Raw genomic sequence first — 17,237 nt, 5'->3', positions numbered from 1 at the left:
AAAAAAAGGAGACGAATAGAAAATAGCTTTTCGCACTAAGTTCGGTCTATTCGAGTATTTAGTAATACTATTCGGCCTTACTAATACTCTAGCTACCTTCTAACGAATAATTAATAATATACTTAGGGAGTACTTAGATATCTTCGTTATAGTATATCTAGACGATATCCTAATCTTCTCGGAGACCCTTAAAGAACATAAGGAATACGTCTATTAGGTACTAAAAATACTTTAAGATACGAACCTCTTAGTTAACCTAGAGAAGTACGTGTTTTATATATAAGAGACTGTCTTTCTTAGATATATAATTAGACTAAACGAAATCCTAATAGAATAAGTAAAGATTAATATAGTTAAGGAATAGCCCTTACTAGAAAATAACCTTAAGGAAGTATAAGTATTTATAGGCTTCGTAAACTACTATCGGCGCTTTATACGCGACTTCGCGAAGATCGTAGCACTACTTATAGAACTTATAAAGGGTAAAAAAGAGTTCTACTTCGGAAAAGAATAAAGGAAGGCTTTCGAAACGTTACGAGATAGTATAATATCTAATACTATGCTTATAACCTATAACCCCGAAAGGCTACTCGAATTAGAAATAGATATATCGGATTACGCTATAGGAGCGTAGATTAGCTAATAAGATAATAACGGTAATCTACGACTAATCGCCTTCTTTTCGAAGAAACTCCACGGCGCGGAACTAAACTACCCTATCTACGATAAAGAATTCTTAGTAATTATCGCCGCTATTCAAGAATTTAAGCACTATATACTAGGAACGAAGTTTAGGACTAAGGTTTATACCGATTACTAAAATATCTCTTACTTCGCTACGATATAAGAACTTAGCTTACGATAAGTACGATACGTTAAATTCCTAGCCGAATACGATATTAAAATTATCTATCGGAAAGGATCGGAAAACGGCAAAGTAGACATACTTAGCCGCCGACTAGACTACGATACCGAAGTATAAAAAGCAAAAGGCTAGATACTTTAATAAAATAACGAAGGAAACTATATATAAATAGTACTTAACCTCCTTATATTTAGAGTCGAAGTAGATACTATATACTACGATAAAATATTAGATTAGGTATCTAAATACGAAAAGGAAGTTCCGGACGACTATATAATAGAAACGGGAAAAGGACCTACTAGGAATAGACTACTCTAGATACTACCGCCACTACGCGATAAAATCTTAATTAATATTTATACGCACCCTACGGTAGGATATTAAGGAGTTAGGAAGACTCTCGAACGAATACGATAAACGTACGACTACTAAGGAATTAAAGTAAACGTCGCACGTATCGTCGGATAATACGAAGACTATACACGTAGTAAGGCTGCACGGTATAAACTATATAGAGAACTAAAGCTACTACTAGTGCCTTTAAGACTATAGGAATTAATAGCCTTCGATTATATTACGAAGCTACTTAAATTAAAGGAACTAGGATCTAATATCGAATATAATAATATATTCGTTATTATAGACCGAATAAGCAAATTCGGATATTTCCTACTATACTAAGAAGCAATAGATATAGAAACACTCGCATATATAGTGCTTAAATATATCGTGGCTAACCACGGCCTTCCGGAAGAAATTATTTCGGATCGAGGAATAATATTTACCTCGAAGTTCTAGCAAGCTCTAATAGCTTAACTCGGAACTAAATATAAGCTTAGTATAGCTTACTACCCTTAGACGGATAGATAGATAGAAAGGTTAAATTAGATACTAGAATAATACCTACGGTACTATATTAACTACGAATAGGACGATTAGGTCTCGAAGTTACCACTCGCCTAACTCGCCTATAATAGCGCACCTATAGAATTAACTTAAATCTTACTATTCTATACGAACTACGGATACGAGCCCGAGTTCGGTAGTAAAACACTAAGGGATAGACCTCTTGCTAAAAAAGCAATACTTAAAGTAGACTAACTACGCTCACTATATAAATATATAAAAAGATAGCTCGAATTCGTACGTATACGAATAACGAAATACTATAATAAGAAAAGATCGAAGGGACCGATCTTTCGGAGGGGAGATATAGTCTACTTACTACGCAAAAATTTTATAATAACTCGACCCTTACTAAAGCTCGACTATAAAAAGCTTAGACTATTTAAAATCGACGAAGTTATCTTAGATACTAACTATAAGCTTTTGTTACCCTTAAGTATAAGAATATACCTAGTTTTTTATATCTTACTACTCGAAAAAGCACTATAAAACGCAAAAATAAACTACGAACTAGAAGTCCTCGAAGAACTCTACGAACTAGAACGAATTATCGATAAATAAATAATAGACGGAGAAATTAAATACCTTATTAAATAGAAAGGCTATATAAGTAGCGAAAATACATAGGAACCCGCTAAATACCTTAAGAATTACCGTCACCTATTACGATAGTATTATCAAAGGGAAATATATCGGATATAGCGCTCTAATCGATAACCCTAAACGTACCTAACTCCTAAGCACGCCTAACTACTTACTACTCCTTAAGAATAGCCTCTTCCTAAGAACGCACCCTATCCTCCTTATCTAACTTACGTATACCACGAGATACTAACTCCGAGGTCCGACTTCGAAGTAGTTCTCGTTAGCGATAAAGGCGCTAAACGCGCCTTAGAGCCTCTTAGAGCTCCCTCTCGGATTTTTCTAAATCCGCTTCTACTCGTTTCTACTTAGATACTATACGCGTTACTAAAACGTAGGTTAGTATATACACAAAAAACACATATAGTACTCACGATACGACGCTACGCTAGCACTATTATAAGTTTTCTTTATTTCGATACACGACGTATAACGACGAGAATCACTACTTATATAACAAACGCGCTTAGCGCGATAATAACGAGTATAGGGTATCTCGCTCTTAGAACCGTTAAGATAAATAGCTTTAATTAGGATAGCGCGATACGAGTCGTTAGTTCTCTTATAAGAAGAGGGACGTTTCTATATACGGTTAGGTATAATAAAAGGAAGAAATTACCGAACACGACTTACGACGGACGGCCAACGGGTTTTAGCTAATTCTAGGATAGAATCTCGGAAGGGGAGATATTATATTACGACCTAATATACGACCGTATACGCCTCTTACGTAACCCCCGCTTTTTTCCTCTTATTATATATTACCCGTATGCCGCGTAGGATAGACGACTATAGGCGACTAGCGACTATAGTCGACTACGCTATAAAGGCGCTCGTAGACGATAGTCGACTATCGTCGACTATATAATATTTACTTAGTATATAAGAAGCCTAGCTTTACTATAGTTAGTCTCTACTAGCTCCTTAGCTATTAATATAATTATCTACGCAAGATCTACTATCTCGTATATAGACTATAACCCGACCGCTTAAGTTAACGATATCCTAGTATACTTAGTTCATAAACCGACCTCAGATCTACCTACCCTATAGTTAGTCTAACCCGAACGTCATATCGTGAGAGTATATACCACGTAGGATAGTTATTGGTCTTCTCTTGCGATTATAAGCTTCTATATTGCCGGTATCTACGGGATTTTGATAGTATCTACTATATTGGGTTTTGAGATAATTCTTTTTAGGAGGTTAAGAAGCTATTAGCAGTAACGAACTACTATATCTTAGAGTATATTACCCACCTTAACGCCTGGAAACTTGACACCCTCAACCACCGCCCTCTTTTGGCTGTTCCTTCTTAAAAGTAGCTAATGAACTTAAGTCAGAGAATTTCGTTTGATCCGATTTTATCACACTTATACAATCCTGCTCTGTGTGGCTGCGACCGCGAACGCATGAGCAGGCACTTGCGGATGCTAGTTTCTGAGTTGTTGGAAATGTCGTAGGCAGGATGTTCGCTGTTGATTCGCAGTGTTGAAGAGAGTTTGGCTCTTGATCGCGTGCAAGAAAATCTGCCACAGCTGCCGAGAGACGCTTTCCTTCCGGATGCTTTCGGGCGCTTTCCTGTTTATCGTCGGAAGGCATCGCTCGGCGGCGGTACAATTAACTACCTAGGCCTTTTGCCGCCGCCAAAACACACCCTTTCTGGATGACCGATCTTGCTCGTTGCGGGCCATGACTGTAGTGCCGTTGAGCGACTACATAGTTGATTTATGGGAAGAAGCCATTTTGTCTGGCCATACGGGAAGTCCTGTCTTGAGACCTTCAGCCAAAATGATAACTAACTTCTGCCAACCAATCGCTAGGCGCGTAAGATTTGTCCAATGGGACCACTAATCAAGAAGCACCAACTCAGGTGAGAGAGCACTGCTCGCCAATCATCTTCAAGGCCAGGATCATCTGGAGACTGAAATTGCTGGACCCTCACCCCGCGAATTACAATGCTGATCTCTGCATCCTTGGTGCGACCTAGCATTTGATAAGTTCAAACATGCTCTCGAGGCAGGCTGGGTCACCTTCCCTTTGACCAGAACACGCGGTAAAGGACCTTTCCATTGAGTCGTGTGATCACAGCATCTTCTCAATTGACTCAAGCCTGCCTAACCGGAATTCAAATCGAACCATCATGCGAGCGAGTACAACTTTCGCCTAGTTCTTGAATGGCTGCGATGTCCGCAAAACAGACCGAAGAAGAAGGATGGATCGCTACGACGTTTGAGCGGAAATATTACCATCGTGAGAGAGTGTTAATCAAGAGAAGCCTCCGTCCAAATGAGTATCGCACCGGATTTCGCGGGCTACACGTCCCTCGCCTCGGCAAGGAACGTCTTATGAACGAAGCCAAGTCTTTACAATTTATTCAACAGCACACTGATATACCAGTACCGACTGTGTATTGTTATTTCGAGGATGACGGAGCATATTACTTGATCACGGAGTATATTGAAGGTGTGAGCATGTCCGAGCTTCCAGAGGGGCAAAAGGCTGTGGTTAGCGAAGAGCTCGAGAGTCACCTAGCGAAACTCAAGACCTTGAAATCCTGCCGGCTTGGAGGTCCATCAGGAATTATTATCCCTCCTTACCGAGTTTTATAACACATAGACATAGACTACTGGCATCTACGGGCTTCAAGTCAGGATACATACGTCTTCTGTCATAACGATCTATCCTAACAAAATATCATCGTCGACCCGCACACACTCGATATAAGAGGCATTATCGATTGGGAATATGCTGGCTTCTTCCCGCCTCGCTTTGAATACCCTTTCCACAGAAGGCTTGGCCCTTCATCAGCCATCAAAGGTGAAGTCGATGACTCATTCGACTTGCTCCAGTTTCTCCAATCCGAAGCAAGTCACAGCTCCTAGGCTCCGCCACGGTTGTTAGGTGGAACTGCCTTTGAATGATCTGGCTTCCTCAAGATTCGGTTCTCGAAGAAAGGTTGAACTCACGATGGAGGAAGATAGAGGCTGAAGGAGTGTGGGCGTCGGCACAGCCACTCAGCACGTATATTTGTGGATTGGTAATGAACCGGCTGCAAAGAGAGGCAAGCTACAGATTGGAAGTAACTTTTAAGGACAAGCGGAGATGTTATAAGTGGTTTCTGTAAGCGTATATGAACTCAAAGCCCTGACGTACTATGCAGATTTCTAGGCCGTGACCCTAAAACCACCGTAAATGTTGTCGTCCGAATCTACATACACCACAAGACTGTCGACTCGTCCTTCAAGAATAGATTGGTCCCTTTCTTGAAGCTTGGTCGCGCGTTTCATGTAGTGTTCTCTTGTTCTAGGCTTTGACCCGGGATGGAAGCGATAGCTTTCAAGCCAGACGCGAATAAGCCGGATATTTTGAAGACCGCTCAGGATCTCCAGAATGTCATCACTATCCCACACATCTTCCTCCACGATAATGTTTTGTATGTTGTTCAGCTGCGAACCGTAATGGCGCTGTAAGTCGGTCATAGCCAATGGGGTAACGTTCTCCGACAGCCAAATGAAATCCACTTCGGGATAGAAGTGAAGGGCCGAGTTAGGGAACAGAGGATGTTCCAAACGAACGATTTCGGGACGAGGCATTGATCCTGCTATATCGCTACACTCAAGAGGTTGGATGTCTTCATCAAGAAGCTTTCCGTTCTACTTGAACAGTATTTCAGACGTATCGTGCTGCAGAAAGGTCTGTAGCTTTCCCACCAGCCTGAAGTAGCTTAAGTCAGCTAAATCATCGCTTACAGCGGATGCTGAATCCAGGATTGGTGGCTCTGGGTCGTCGATAGCAATCTCGACGACTCGCGGTTCCCATGTCGTGAAAGGCGAGGAGTCGGTGAATTCTATTAAGGTTCGCCGTCAGTGTTTGAGAATTTGCGATCAAAGGAGCCCCTTACTTGGTTTTTGAGCCAACATGACAGGCGTGCGGTAGCAATGAGGCCAGAAAGATTCTGAAACCCCAAAGCAACAGCGCTGCACTGCTAGCTTTTAAAACCTTCCGCGGACTGTCAACGTGTGGCCGCAACAACGACAGGTAATCACCTCAGAACTGAAGTCGATAATATGCCGCGTCAGCCACTCTGACGTACGGTGCCGCGCCGTCGGTACTGAGGCAGCGACCAACACTGCTACCATGGATGAAAATATCGGCGATACTTTCACTTAGGACCGATCCCATGCGGCGGAATCACCATCAGAGATCGCGAACCAACAAGCTAATCAACCAAGCACTTGTTGGTTTGCACAGAAATCCTTCATGGGGCAAGAACCTGGAGGATAAGGGAGTCTTTCCACGACATAGAAATGTCGAGAACCAAATTCATGGAGGCTCACTCGTACACCGCGAAGCCGTCACCGGAGTTGCGAACGTCATTCAACATTCTGGTGTGGAAGGAGAACGTCAAGGGTAAGAGCAGCATCAACAGTCCGAACAGGGGGGTTGCGAACACCCCCGCTGCCCCCACAGTTTCTGAAAAAGTGCCTAGATGCATGGTAAGCGCCAACTGTTTAAAATAGCCGCTAGGGCAACAAATGACAGGTTCGCGGGAGACCAGACATCTGACGGAACAGTTCGCGGCCCATGCACGCTACTCAGACAAGACAGGTTGGCTTTCCTCACTTACAAATGGTACATGTTACGGGACATATTATCAGCAGGACGGCGCGGCACCCGGTAGTGGACAGCTCCACTACTTCCTCAATGACGAATACGTGCGGGCTTCATCACAATCGGGTTACAAGTGGGTCATGCCTGAAGATCACGTGCGAGCCGCATGACGGCGCATGCGGTCGCATGTTGGGTCGTCACACAACTCCTTTCTTTTCGCGCGGATACATGACATCGATCATGACTTTTGGTTAGACTGCTGGAAGGTGAGTTTCCGGATCACAGGGAGACTCGGTTTCGCACGGAGCCCAGACGGCCCGCTGTTAGTCAAGCTTTTAGCTCATGGCGAAGAAATTTTGTTAACGACCAATATCGTGATCAAACGTCGTGCCACGGCCAATTGTTTGCCTTGTAAAGCACTGCTGGCCGCCACCAGTACGAACAACCAGGTCTCAGATTTGGCCTCCCACTCTCAACGTCGGCGTCAAAGGATGGAAGTGCATTGGCCAGCGTCTTAAAGCTTCCAACCAACATTCGACATGGGCGGTTCAATCTCAGCCAATTGCCAAGGCTTGTAAGCCTCTCGCGTTAGTTTGGGCTTCGAATATCGGCGCCGAACGATGCACCGGAGACCATGGGCGGCTAAAGGTCAGGGCATAACATTAGTAAAGTATAGAGGTCTCTTGCTCTTCGTGAGGGAAGTTCTAGTACTATCAAGGCTCTTATCAAATTTGATCACATCATTCCTCACCAAGTATGTCCAAATTCATCAACTCGTTCAAACACGTCCCCCTTCTTCTATTCCGCCTCAACTCCGGAAAAAGCATCAAGCTTCGCGAGTATTCGGCCAGGAGAAGCCGGAGTTTCGACGTTCTCTCCGAGGCTGGAACGGTCAAGGCAAAGGCTTTGACCCCATCAACGTATGAAGGTGTGCATACAGGCTTTTCCGATGCGCTTCAAATCAGTTCATGTTACTAAACCCGACTATGAAGCGCCCAATGGTGCCTCTATGCGGCCCCTCGGCGAGTTTCAAACTGCATTGGTCGAAAACTTTAAAGGTTCCAATGTGACAGTCTATGCTGTCCCGGAAGGTAAGTTTATGAAAGTTGTCCCTTCATGCGACTGGCTAGCTCAACAACGCTTTCGAAGGAACCCAATTACCCGACGACTTGATTCTCGTGCACGAGCATACAGATCATTATTCACTTCAACCTGCTGTGGATATGCCGCTATCTGGTGCGTGAAAGGCACCCGGAAGTGTGGTGATTCAGTATGACTGACACAGCGGCCCAGAGTTGAACGAGAAAATCACGGCGTTCTTGAGGACGCATGGAACAACTTACTCCCGGGACGAATGGCTTGCAACTTTTCAGCAAGATGAACCTGCTTATCCTGAGTGGGTTTGGAGCGAAGAATACCAAATGCACTATTATTACGACGATAAGGGAAACTGCGTTTGGGAGACGGAGGTTCATCAACAACAAACCGGAAAGTCCTCCAAGGGCAAGACAAAGAAACGCTAGAGTGTGCCCTTCTCGTGTCAGGCTGCTGACGTTGCGGTAGCTCTGATTGGTGGTGGACGCGACATGAGCGCCGGGTACATCTCGATTTGGATTGGCTGTGAAATTTAGCGCTGTTAGCGGATAAATTTAACGCCGCTTGTTGTGGCGGCGCTGTTCCGACATGGGCGACCAACCCTCTCCTGCTTTCCTCAAGCTTGTGCTAATGCTCATCATTGAACAGCCCCGTGTCGCTCTTCCGCTATGATCAGTTGCTTTCCTCGCCGGTTCCTCGTGCATCAACCGCCACGTCTGCTTTCACGACGACTGTTTTCCGTGAAAGCAGTCCATTCCTCCTTCCCTGCGACCTTACACTACTACTGCCCGCGCCGCGGCTCAAGCCTGTTCGATCACCGCGAGAATGACGACCGACCAGACGACTTGTATGACGAAGGCGTAATTGTGGGAAAACATGGATTGGTATACCCAGGTGTGAAGGGGACATCAGGTTAGAAGGGCTAGGTCGACGCGCACAGACGACATGTACTAAGCGGCTCATAGTTTCAAACGGAGCTGTCATGTTTCCAAACACCTTCATGATGCAAGAGCTAGCGCGCAGATACTTCGACGAAGTTCTTGATCGTGAAGAGGAGGGCAAGCAAGTTGATCGACCATTTATCTATACTATTCCTCGAGGTATGGAAGCTAAGTTGCAGTGCGTATACTGCATGCACCTCAATCAGCTAACTCGAAACCCCTAAGGAACGCCCCTCCCTGGCCATTTCGTTCTCTTCAATGATTACATGTCGCGATTCTCTCTCCAACCTTCGCGGGGTATGCCGCTTGCAGGTTTGATCCCTCGAGAATCTCCCTCGCTGAACTCCAAGCCTAACAGTCGTTTAGATCTGAATCGGTTGTTGAATGAGTTCTACAACACGCATGCGCAAGAGGAATCCGCCGAGAAGTGGTTGGATGCACACCCCTATCAGGCAGCCATAGCAGACGACGCAGACGCCGAGTGGATGGCGAAGTAACTCATGGCAGGCGCGTTGGAGTACTATATTGACTCGCACCGGTGCTTGAATTTTTTTTTATTTTTTTGGAAGGCCACATCTGCCTTCTACGTTCTCTCCATGTTTTATTTCTCGAGTCGCGTGTATATTGGTTTAGTGAAAACAAGATCACGAAGATTACGATTAATTCCCTTGATGAGCCGTCGAGAGCTATGGCTACAGCTCTCTCATTGAAGCACCTACCTGGTGGAACGCAGCAATATCACCCGGTGATGCATGATGTATTGTCCTCCCTGGTGTCACTGACGTCCGCATGCACTAGATCCTCATCCTTGCTACCTTCCAAGAGCCTTCCAATGCGAAAGGAGTGCCCCTGCGCTGAGGTTTTGCGATGTCGTGAGTCTCTGGAGGAATTTCCTCGGTATTGTGCTCGTTGGACCGCCTGAAGAACCTCCATCACTGCATCCTTGGGGAGCTGATAGCGCCTTAACAATTTATTCTGAGCAAGTGCACATGTAAGTTTGGTGTCAAGCTGGAGTCCAAGATAGCGGCAGGACTGTGACGCCGTGATCGTGGCATGTGGGAGGCGGAGGGCGTGTGTGGTATTGCAACTAGTGTCTCTGGAGAAATGCACAAATTCATACTTTACGGGGGCAAACTACGATCCATGCTTTAATACCCATTCGTTAGCCTTCCGGTGGATGGCCTTGAGGGTCTTATAGTTACGAGGTGCCGTTGGGCCGATCGCTAGAATTGACACATTATTAATATACCCGACTACTTCTGTCTCGCTTGTCTTATAGGCCTTAATAAGGTCGGCGTTATAGAAGAGATATAGGATTAGCGAGATAGGTGAGCCTTACGGGATGCCGGTCTAGATCGCTGTCGAAGGGTCTGTGTATTCCTAGAGCTTGAGGCTGGTCGATCGATTGGTGAGAAATGAGGCGACCTAGTTCACAATCTCCAGACTAACGCGGCGTTTCCTTAAGTTATGCAATAACCTTTCCCTTGATACGTGCACTTGGCTGCGTCCTTGACCTGTTGGAGGATCTCCCGTAGGGCTGGCTGTCTTAGGACCTTACCAATCAGCACGAGGGTGGAATCTAGGTATATTTACACGATATTCTATGGTACCTAGTTATATCTGCCTCTATCTACGGCCTATAGTTAGTTATATACTTCCTTTAGGTATATAGTATACTCGTTAATATATTCCGGGCTATTATTAACCTATAGCTACTTAGGCGCTATTACTATAGATAGACGCGTTTTAGACGCGTTTTCTGTAATAATCGCTAAAATTAATATAGGTCTACTAAAAAGAAAGCAGAAATTTACGCGTTTTTAAAAATTTATTCGGAGCTAGGTGTGGTGTTTTTTAATTTACGTGTGTACGTCAGTCTTTGCTACTCTACTAGCTACAAGTACACCACTCTGCTAGTAACGCAAGCTAATCCTAACTCTTAGTTTTTAAGTCTCGAGAAGCGCCCTCCGTATGTCCACGGAAAAGGCCAAGCACGGCAGAGAGTTATTCAGGCTCGGGGTTAAACCAGGAAAGGTAATACTCGAGCTCCACGCCGGAATACATAAGGCTATTAGCTCTACTATCACCTAGATACGCACCGGCAAGATTAGCTTACGCGTATACCTCGCTAAAATCGATAAAGCTAAAATAGATAAATACGAATATAGCTATAGCCCGCAGACCGTGCGGTATATCCTCCTAAAGTACCGACACTAGATAGAAGAACGATATAAAATATAAGTAAGTAAATAACTATATATTAACTTTAAACGTATTCTCTATAGCTCGTTAATAGTAGTTTAAGTAGCAAAGACGATAATTAAGACGGGCCTGCTAGGATAATTTCGAGCAATCCCGTCTACCGTACTAACGTACTTAGCGTAGACGAGTAACTACTATTAAATAAAAGCAAAGGACGGCTAGGAAGGGCTTAATAAGTTAGAGATATAGAATAATTTTCGATAGCTATAGATATAAACTAGCGAGAGGTTACCTACGAGGAGTTAGATAGGAGGACGAGACTCGATAGTTAAACGGCCTATGATAGTAGGATATTTTATCGTGGGGTGGAAATCTAACCTAAGAGCTAAAAGTGGGAGGCCCTGACCTTATATTTATAGTTATACGCTACATAGCTACTAATAAAGGTGGCTAGGACAGTCTATGAATTAATCAATTAATTAATTAATTAATTAATTAGTTTTTAAGTCTTGGGAATTTTACTAGGAATCAAGAGTGACACCGAAATTAGAGGTCTCTTTGGTTTGCTGATATTCGATGCAATACCCCTGACTCAGTTTTTCAATGACATTTTATCTACCAGTATAATATACTCACCTCGAGCACTTCAACGCACACTATGAGCACCGCGACCGCTCAACTACATAAGCCAAGACGTGAACCAAATGACTGCTTCAGTTCAGGAGTTCGGCTACTCCAAGGCATTTATCGAGAAAGAGCGCTGCCCCATGGATAACTATCAAATAGAGGCTCAAAAAATCTTTCGAATCTGCTCGTGTCATGCCCTACTTAAGGTAGAGCTCGTAGCGCTTGATGTGACGTTCAGGACTGGACTAGCTACCGGGTAGGTGGAACAGAAGTCGGTTTATGAGCAGAGTACAATTCGATGTCGTTGACTTGAGATAAACCCAGCTAGCCAGAACAATCGCAGCTGAAAGCTGAAACCGAGTAGCGATGCGATTCAGTTCAGTTCCGTTCTTCGGCCGCGATCGGTATCCGCTCATCGCGCGGCTCTAAGACAGCGATCAGGGAGTGTACATGCCTACGGAGATGCGAAGGGAGGGCAGACATTGACAACCTCCTTTGATGTTCTTGCTGGGTGCATACACAGGGCACGTAGATCAAGCGTATTGACTGACACCTTGATATCGCAAGGAGCCGATAGAGTCAAGGAGATTCAGCTGCTCCTTTGAACAAAGCTCGTCAAGTCGCTGGGCCGATTTACCTCCACACACGAAGCAGTCGATTCGATCTCTCCGATTCGCGAAAGCCTGGGTACCCTATCCCCGGGCAGTTGGTTCATGCAGCACCTATGTGAGCATGCCGCCTGCAATTTTGAGTGGCCGGTGCTTGATCAGTCATCCTGCTCACCCAAGTTTCGTATGAATATTTGTCGCACGAAAAGCCGGTCCTTGATTAGTCACTACGGTCGCTCATAATTCGTACGAATCTTTGTCGCACGAAGAGCTAGTCCATGATTAGTCACTCTGCTCACCTAAGTTTCGTACGACGAGCCGGCACTCGATTAGTCACTATGGTCGCTCACTTCTTCGTACGAACTTTGGTCGTACGAATCAATTTATCGGTGGGTAAAAAACTCATAGGGGAAGTACAAGTCGGGGCCTACCCTATAGTCTGCCACGACCGACATTATATACGAAGACATGCCGATGCTTCTTGTAAAAGATGGCTCTGTGCCTGGCTTACAATTCATTCACAATGCCCCTTGGGTTTGGAACGTCCGTTTTTATCACTGCTTGCATAGCATGTTGACTTGATCTCGAAGGTGAATTTTAATTTCACGGACCTATGAGATTAAATAAGCTAGCTATATAAGATATTTGCCCTAGAAACCTCTAGGCAGCTCAGATTAGGATAACCGCCTTATCCCCGAGGGCTTGACGATATGCGCGTATTGCTAGGCGCGAAATATATTCCAAGGAAGGGTGCGTAATAGAGAAATCTTTTCTGCAATAGCTATCAGAGACTTTACTAGGCAGTGTCTCGAGATATATATATCTTAGTATCTGCCTTGGCTGAGTAGGCGAACCCCAGAAATATCGATCTACCAATAATACGTAACCAGCGTCTAGCAAATCGCATACGATAGACGACTTTAGACCGCGGCCTTCGTCCTTCTAAAGCCCTAATATACGTGTTAATAAGAATAGTAGAGTCGTTATAACCTCGATAGCTTTAGAGTTATCTATTTCGCCTCTTACTCGCGATAATCGGTTAAAGAAATATTAGAAACCTCGCTAGTCGCACGTAGGTAAGGCGATGCTACTAGTAGGGTCGGGTGTCGTCGGATATCATAGCGTCGATTATTTAGAGCTTAACTTATATATCGGATATAGCTATAAGGGGGTCTGCCCTAGATATATCTAGCACTAAAGTCAACTAGAAGCTAAATATTTATCCTATATTAGCCTAGAAGGTTATCCACGAATCTAGTTAGATTAGTGGTGAGAGCAGAGAGAGTTAATCTTCGTTTAAGGGCTCGTTTTAGGTAGACATTGCGCTAGTAGGATATATCGACGAGGCTAGAAGAGTATCGTTTAGTATTATATGCCTAGCAGCTACTAGACGGAGAGGCAGCCGGTGGTATTTTAACTAAGGATCTACTAAAGTAAGTATCTTAAAACAAGTATCTTAAAACAAGCATCTTAAAACAAGTATCTTAAAATAAGTATCTTAAAATAAGTATCTTAAAACAAGTATCTTAAAACAAGTATCTTAAAACAAGTATCTTAAAACAAGTATCTTAAAACAAGTATCTTAGAACAAGTAGCTTAAAATAAGTATCTTAAGTTAAAGTATATCTATAAAAGAGTGTCTATTAAGCGTATCTATAAAAGAGTATCTATTAAGCGTATCTCTTAAAGAGTATCTATTAAAGTATATCTATAAAAGAATATCTATTAAAGCATATCTATAAAAGAATATCTATAAAAGCGTATCTATAAAAGAGTATTTATTAAGGCGTATCTATAAAAGTATATCTATAAAAGAATATCTATTAAAGCATATCTATAAAAGAGTATTTATAAAAGTATATCTATAAAAGAGTATTTATTAAGGCGTATTTATAAAAAAGTATTTATTAAAGTATATCTATAAAAAAGTATCTATTAAAGCGTATTTATAAAAGTATATCTATAAAAGAGTATCTATTAAAGCGTATTTATAAAAGAATATCCATTATAGCGTATTTATAAAAAAGTATTTATTAAGGCGTATTTATAAAAAAGTATCTATAAAAGTATATTTATAAAAAGATATTTATTAAAGCGTATTTATAAAAGAATATCTATAAAAATATATTTATAAAAGAGTATTTATTAAGGCGTATTTATAAAAAAATATCTATTAAGGCGTATCTATAAAAGTATATTTATAAAAGTATATTTATAAAAGAGTATTTATTAAAGTATATCTATAAAAGAGTATCTATTATAATATATCTATAAAAGAGTATTATTAAGGTATATCTATAAAAGAGTATCTATAAAAGTATATCTATAAAAGAGTATTTATTAAAGTATATTTATAAAAAAGTATTTATAAAAGTATATCTATAAAAAAGTATTTATTAAGGTATATTTATAAAAGAGTATTTATTAAGGTATATCTACAAAAGAGTATTTATTAAGGCGTATCTATAAAAGAGTATCTATAAAAGTATATTTATAAAAGAGTATTTATTAAAGCATATCTATAAAAGAGTATCTATAAAAGAGTATTTATTAAAATATATCTATAAAAGAGTATCTATTATAGCGTATCTATAAAAGAGTATCTATTAAGGCGTATCTATAAAAGAGTATTTATTAAGGTATATTTATAAAAGTATATTTATAAAAGAGTATCTATTAAAGTATATCTATAAAAGAGTATCTATTATAGCGTATTTATAAAAGAGTATTTATTAAGGCGTATTTATAAAAGAATATCTATAAAAGTATATCTATAAAAGAATATCTATTAAAGTATATCTATAAAAGAGTATCTATAAAAGAGTATCTATAAAAGTATATCTATAAAAAAGTATCTATTAAGGTATATCTATAAAAGAGTATTTATTAAGGCGTATTTATAAAAATATATTTATAAAAGAGTATTTATTAAAGTATATCTATAAAAGAGTATCTATTATAGCGTATCTATAAAAGAGTATTTATTAAGGTATATTTATAAAAGAATATTTATAAAAGTATATCTATAAAAGAGTATCTATTAAAGTATTTCTATAAAAAAATATCTATAAAAGTATATCTATAAAAAAGTATTTATTAAGGCGTATTTATAAAAGAGTATTTATTAAGGCGTAACTATAAAAGTATATTTATAAAAGAGTATTTATTAAAGTATATCTATAAAAGAGTATTTATTATAGCGTATCTATAAAAGAGTATTTATTAAGGCGTATTTATAAAAAAGTATTTATTAAAGCGTATCTATAAAAGCGTATCTATAAAAGAGTATCTATTATAGAGTATTTATTAAAGCGTATCTCTTAATAAGCGTCTCTTGAATTAGCGTCTCTCGAATAAGTATCTCTTAAATGATCACCGGCGAGAGTGGCATCGGCAAAAGTGGCATCGGCAAAAGTGGCATGGGGGCGAATATAAGAACACCATCATCTCACATTGTGCTGGCAGCGTTTCTGTTGCGACCCAGCATGCGACCAATCGCGCCTCTCACGTGTACCCCGCTTTTTCCTCCAATCATCAACGCTTCCATGCGGAACCTTAGGCCCACACGCCAATCTGGCAACCTCGTCTCCCTTGCAACTACACCATACTCAATCGTAATTCGAAATGGCAACGGCCAAATTGATTGCAGTATTTAGAAGGTTTCCCAAAGAACTCTTTCGAGTGAATAATGGGAGAAAAGTCCAGTTGCGTACCTGGACGCCAAGGCGACGCGTGTATGATATCTCTCTGACAAATGGGCTTGTCCAGCCAAAAGCTACGAAGCCCACGAGTTATGAAGGTGAGAACTCTAAGAAAGACTTGTGCGGCAAGATTCCTCACGGCTAATCTCATATTAGCTCCCAATGGCGCGTCGATGAGGCCTAACTCACCCTACCAGCAATCGTTGGTCTCGTGGCGGTTTCGGGGCGACGATGTTATTGTCTATGGAGTGCCTGAAGGAACTGCGCTTCCGGACGATCTTCTGCTGGTACATGAACGATCAGATCATTACTCCCTCCAGCCCGCGGTGTCAATGACTATCACAGGCAAGTGCGCCCATTTCGAAGTCTAGATCAGTAGACTAACGCATCCGTGTCAGAGCTCAACGGAAAGATCACTCGTTTCCTCACCGCAAATTCAAGAGTCTTCACGAGAGAGCAATGGATAGAGACGTATCCGGAAGCAACCGAAAGCTCTTAGGCACGAGACAAGCGCTAAGCACATCGATAATGTTGTTCCCTGTCAGGAGAGAGCAACGGTGACGACCAGCGACCGAGCTAGAGATGCTGAACAATAAAACGACGCGTTCGCAATGCAACAACCGCTACTTGCGCGATGTTGGTAACTGGGATTATGAAAAGTCCATGGCCGTAGTAAACAAACAAAGAGCGCGGCCATCAGGCACGCATGGCTCGATCCTACAGGAGAAGGCGTTATAAGTCGGCAGATAGTACGCCCCAATCAAGTTACGTGACATGACCAAATTGACCCGGCTCAACTGGCATGGCTGCGGGTGAGTAGCGGCTACAATTGAGCAGGAATTCAGGTCAGTTCATTCCAGTCCCGGGCAGGGCTAGAGAAACACTGCAATGTTCGCAAAGGAAATGTAGTCTGGGAGAATCGAGACAATGCCACGAGCGGCGGCCTACAACATGCGGAGGGCAATACTTGCTAGCCTCGGGAAGAGGACGTCGTTGGTCGTTGGGGTGCTAGAACCTTCGTTTGTACCTGCTAAAC

General features: G+C 42.0%; 5 protein-coding genes across 5 annotated transcripts; 4 read left to right on the top strand and 1 right to left on the bottom strand.

Annotated features, from left to right (window-relative positions):
* Positions 1 to 4,590: 4,590 nt before the first annotated feature.
* Positions 4,591 to 5,560, top strand: F5Z01DRAFT_690444 (uncharacterized protein; the record flags this gene model as incomplete). The annotated part of the gene is made up of 3 exons (XM_046266113.1): positions 4,591 to 4,984; positions 5,033 to 5,083; positions 5,144 to 5,560. The coding sequence occupies 3 exons, from the start codon at positions 4,591 to 4,593 to the stop codon at positions 5,296 to 5,298; spliced, it is 600 nt and encodes a 199-aa protein (XP_046116614.1). The 3' UTR covers positions 5,299 to 5,560.
* Positions 5,561 to 5,580: 20 nt separating this feature from the next.
* On the bottom strand, positions 5,581 to 6,336 carry F5Z01DRAFT_638189 (uncharacterized protein; the record flags this gene model as incomplete). Its single annotated transcript, XM_046262349.1, has 3 exons — positions 5,581 to 6,069; positions 6,166 to 6,263; positions 6,318 to 6,336. 3 exons carry the CDS (start codon positions 6,334 to 6,336, stop codon positions 5,581 to 5,583), a joined length of 606 nt encoding a protein of 201 aa, XP_046116613.1.
* A 1,328-nt stretch (positions 6,337 to 7,664) lies between these two features.
* Positions 7,665 to 8,670, top strand: F5Z01DRAFT_222722 (uncharacterized protein). The gene is made up of 4 exons (XM_046258235.1): positions 7,665 to 7,955; positions 8,020 to 8,118; positions 8,177 to 8,263; positions 8,321 to 8,670. The coding sequence occupies exons 1-4, from the start codon at positions 7,784 to 7,786 to the stop codon at positions 8,548 to 8,550; spliced, it is 588 nt and encodes a 195-aa protein (XP_046116612.1). The 5' UTR covers positions 7,665 to 7,783; the 3' UTR covers positions 8,551 to 8,670.
* A 120-nt stretch (positions 8,671 to 8,790) lies between these two features.
* On the top strand, positions 8,791 to 9,560 carry F5Z01DRAFT_682508 (uncharacterized protein; the record flags this gene model as incomplete). The annotated part of the gene is made up of 3 exons (XM_046265767.1): positions 8,791 to 9,034; positions 9,088 to 9,222; positions 9,430 to 9,560. 3 exons carry the CDS (start codon positions 8,791 to 8,793, stop codon positions 9,558 to 9,560), a joined length of 510 nt encoding a protein of 169 aa, XP_046116611.1.
* Positions 9,561 to 15,907: 6,347 nt separating this feature from the next.
* Positions 15,908 to 16,923, top strand: F5Z01DRAFT_222684 (uncharacterized protein). Its single transcript, XM_046258234.1, has 3 exons — positions 15,908 to 16,299; positions 16,358 to 16,546; positions 16,600 to 16,923. The coding sequence occupies exons 1-3, from the start codon at positions 16,125 to 16,127 to the stop codon at positions 16,698 to 16,700; spliced, it is 465 nt and encodes a 154-aa protein (XP_046116610.1). The 5' UTR covers positions 15,908 to 16,124; the 3' UTR covers positions 16,701 to 16,923.
* Positions 16,924 to 17,237: the final 314 nt, after the last annotated feature.

Source organism: Emericellopsis atlantica, assembly GCF_019669845.1.
Source record: "Emericellopsis atlantica unplaced genomic scaffold F5Z01scaffold_20, whole genome shotgun sequence".
NCBI lineage: Eukaryota > Fungi > Ascomycota > Sordariomycetes > Hypocreales > Bionectriaceae > Emericellopsis > Emericellopsis atlantica.
This window is presented reverse-complemented; position numbering and strand designations above follow the sequence as displayed.

What these genes read in the sequence shown, in the direction of transcription:
- F5Z01DRAFT_222722 (XM_046258235.1), top strand. Translation starts at nt 7,784, where the DNA reads ATGTCCAAATTCATCAACTCGTTCAAACACGTCCCCCTTCTTCTATTC. An exon ending in AGTCTATGCTGTCCCGGAAG is followed by an intron (nt 8,119 to 8,176) that starts GTAAGTTTATGA and finishes ACGCTTTCGAAG; the next exon opens with GAACCCAATTACCCGACGAC. An exon ending in TGTGGATATGCCGCTATCTG is followed by an intron (nt 8,264 to 8,320) that starts GTGCGTGAAAGG and finishes ACAGCGGCCCAG; the next exon opens with AGTTGAACGAGAAAATCACG.
- F5Z01DRAFT_222684 (XM_046258234.1), top strand. Translation starts at nt 16,125, where the DNA reads ATGGCAACGGCCAAATTGATTGCAGTATTTAGAAGGTTTCCCAAAGAA. An exon ending in GAAGCCCACGAGTTATGAAG is followed by an intron (nt 16,300 to 16,357) that starts GTGAGAACTCTA and finishes ATCTCATATTAG; the next exon opens with CTCCCAATGGCGCGTCGATG. An exon ending in GGTGTCAATGACTATCACAG is followed by an intron (nt 16,547 to 16,599) that starts GCAAGTGCGCCC and finishes CATCCGTGTCAG; the next exon opens with AGCTCAACGGAAAGATCACT.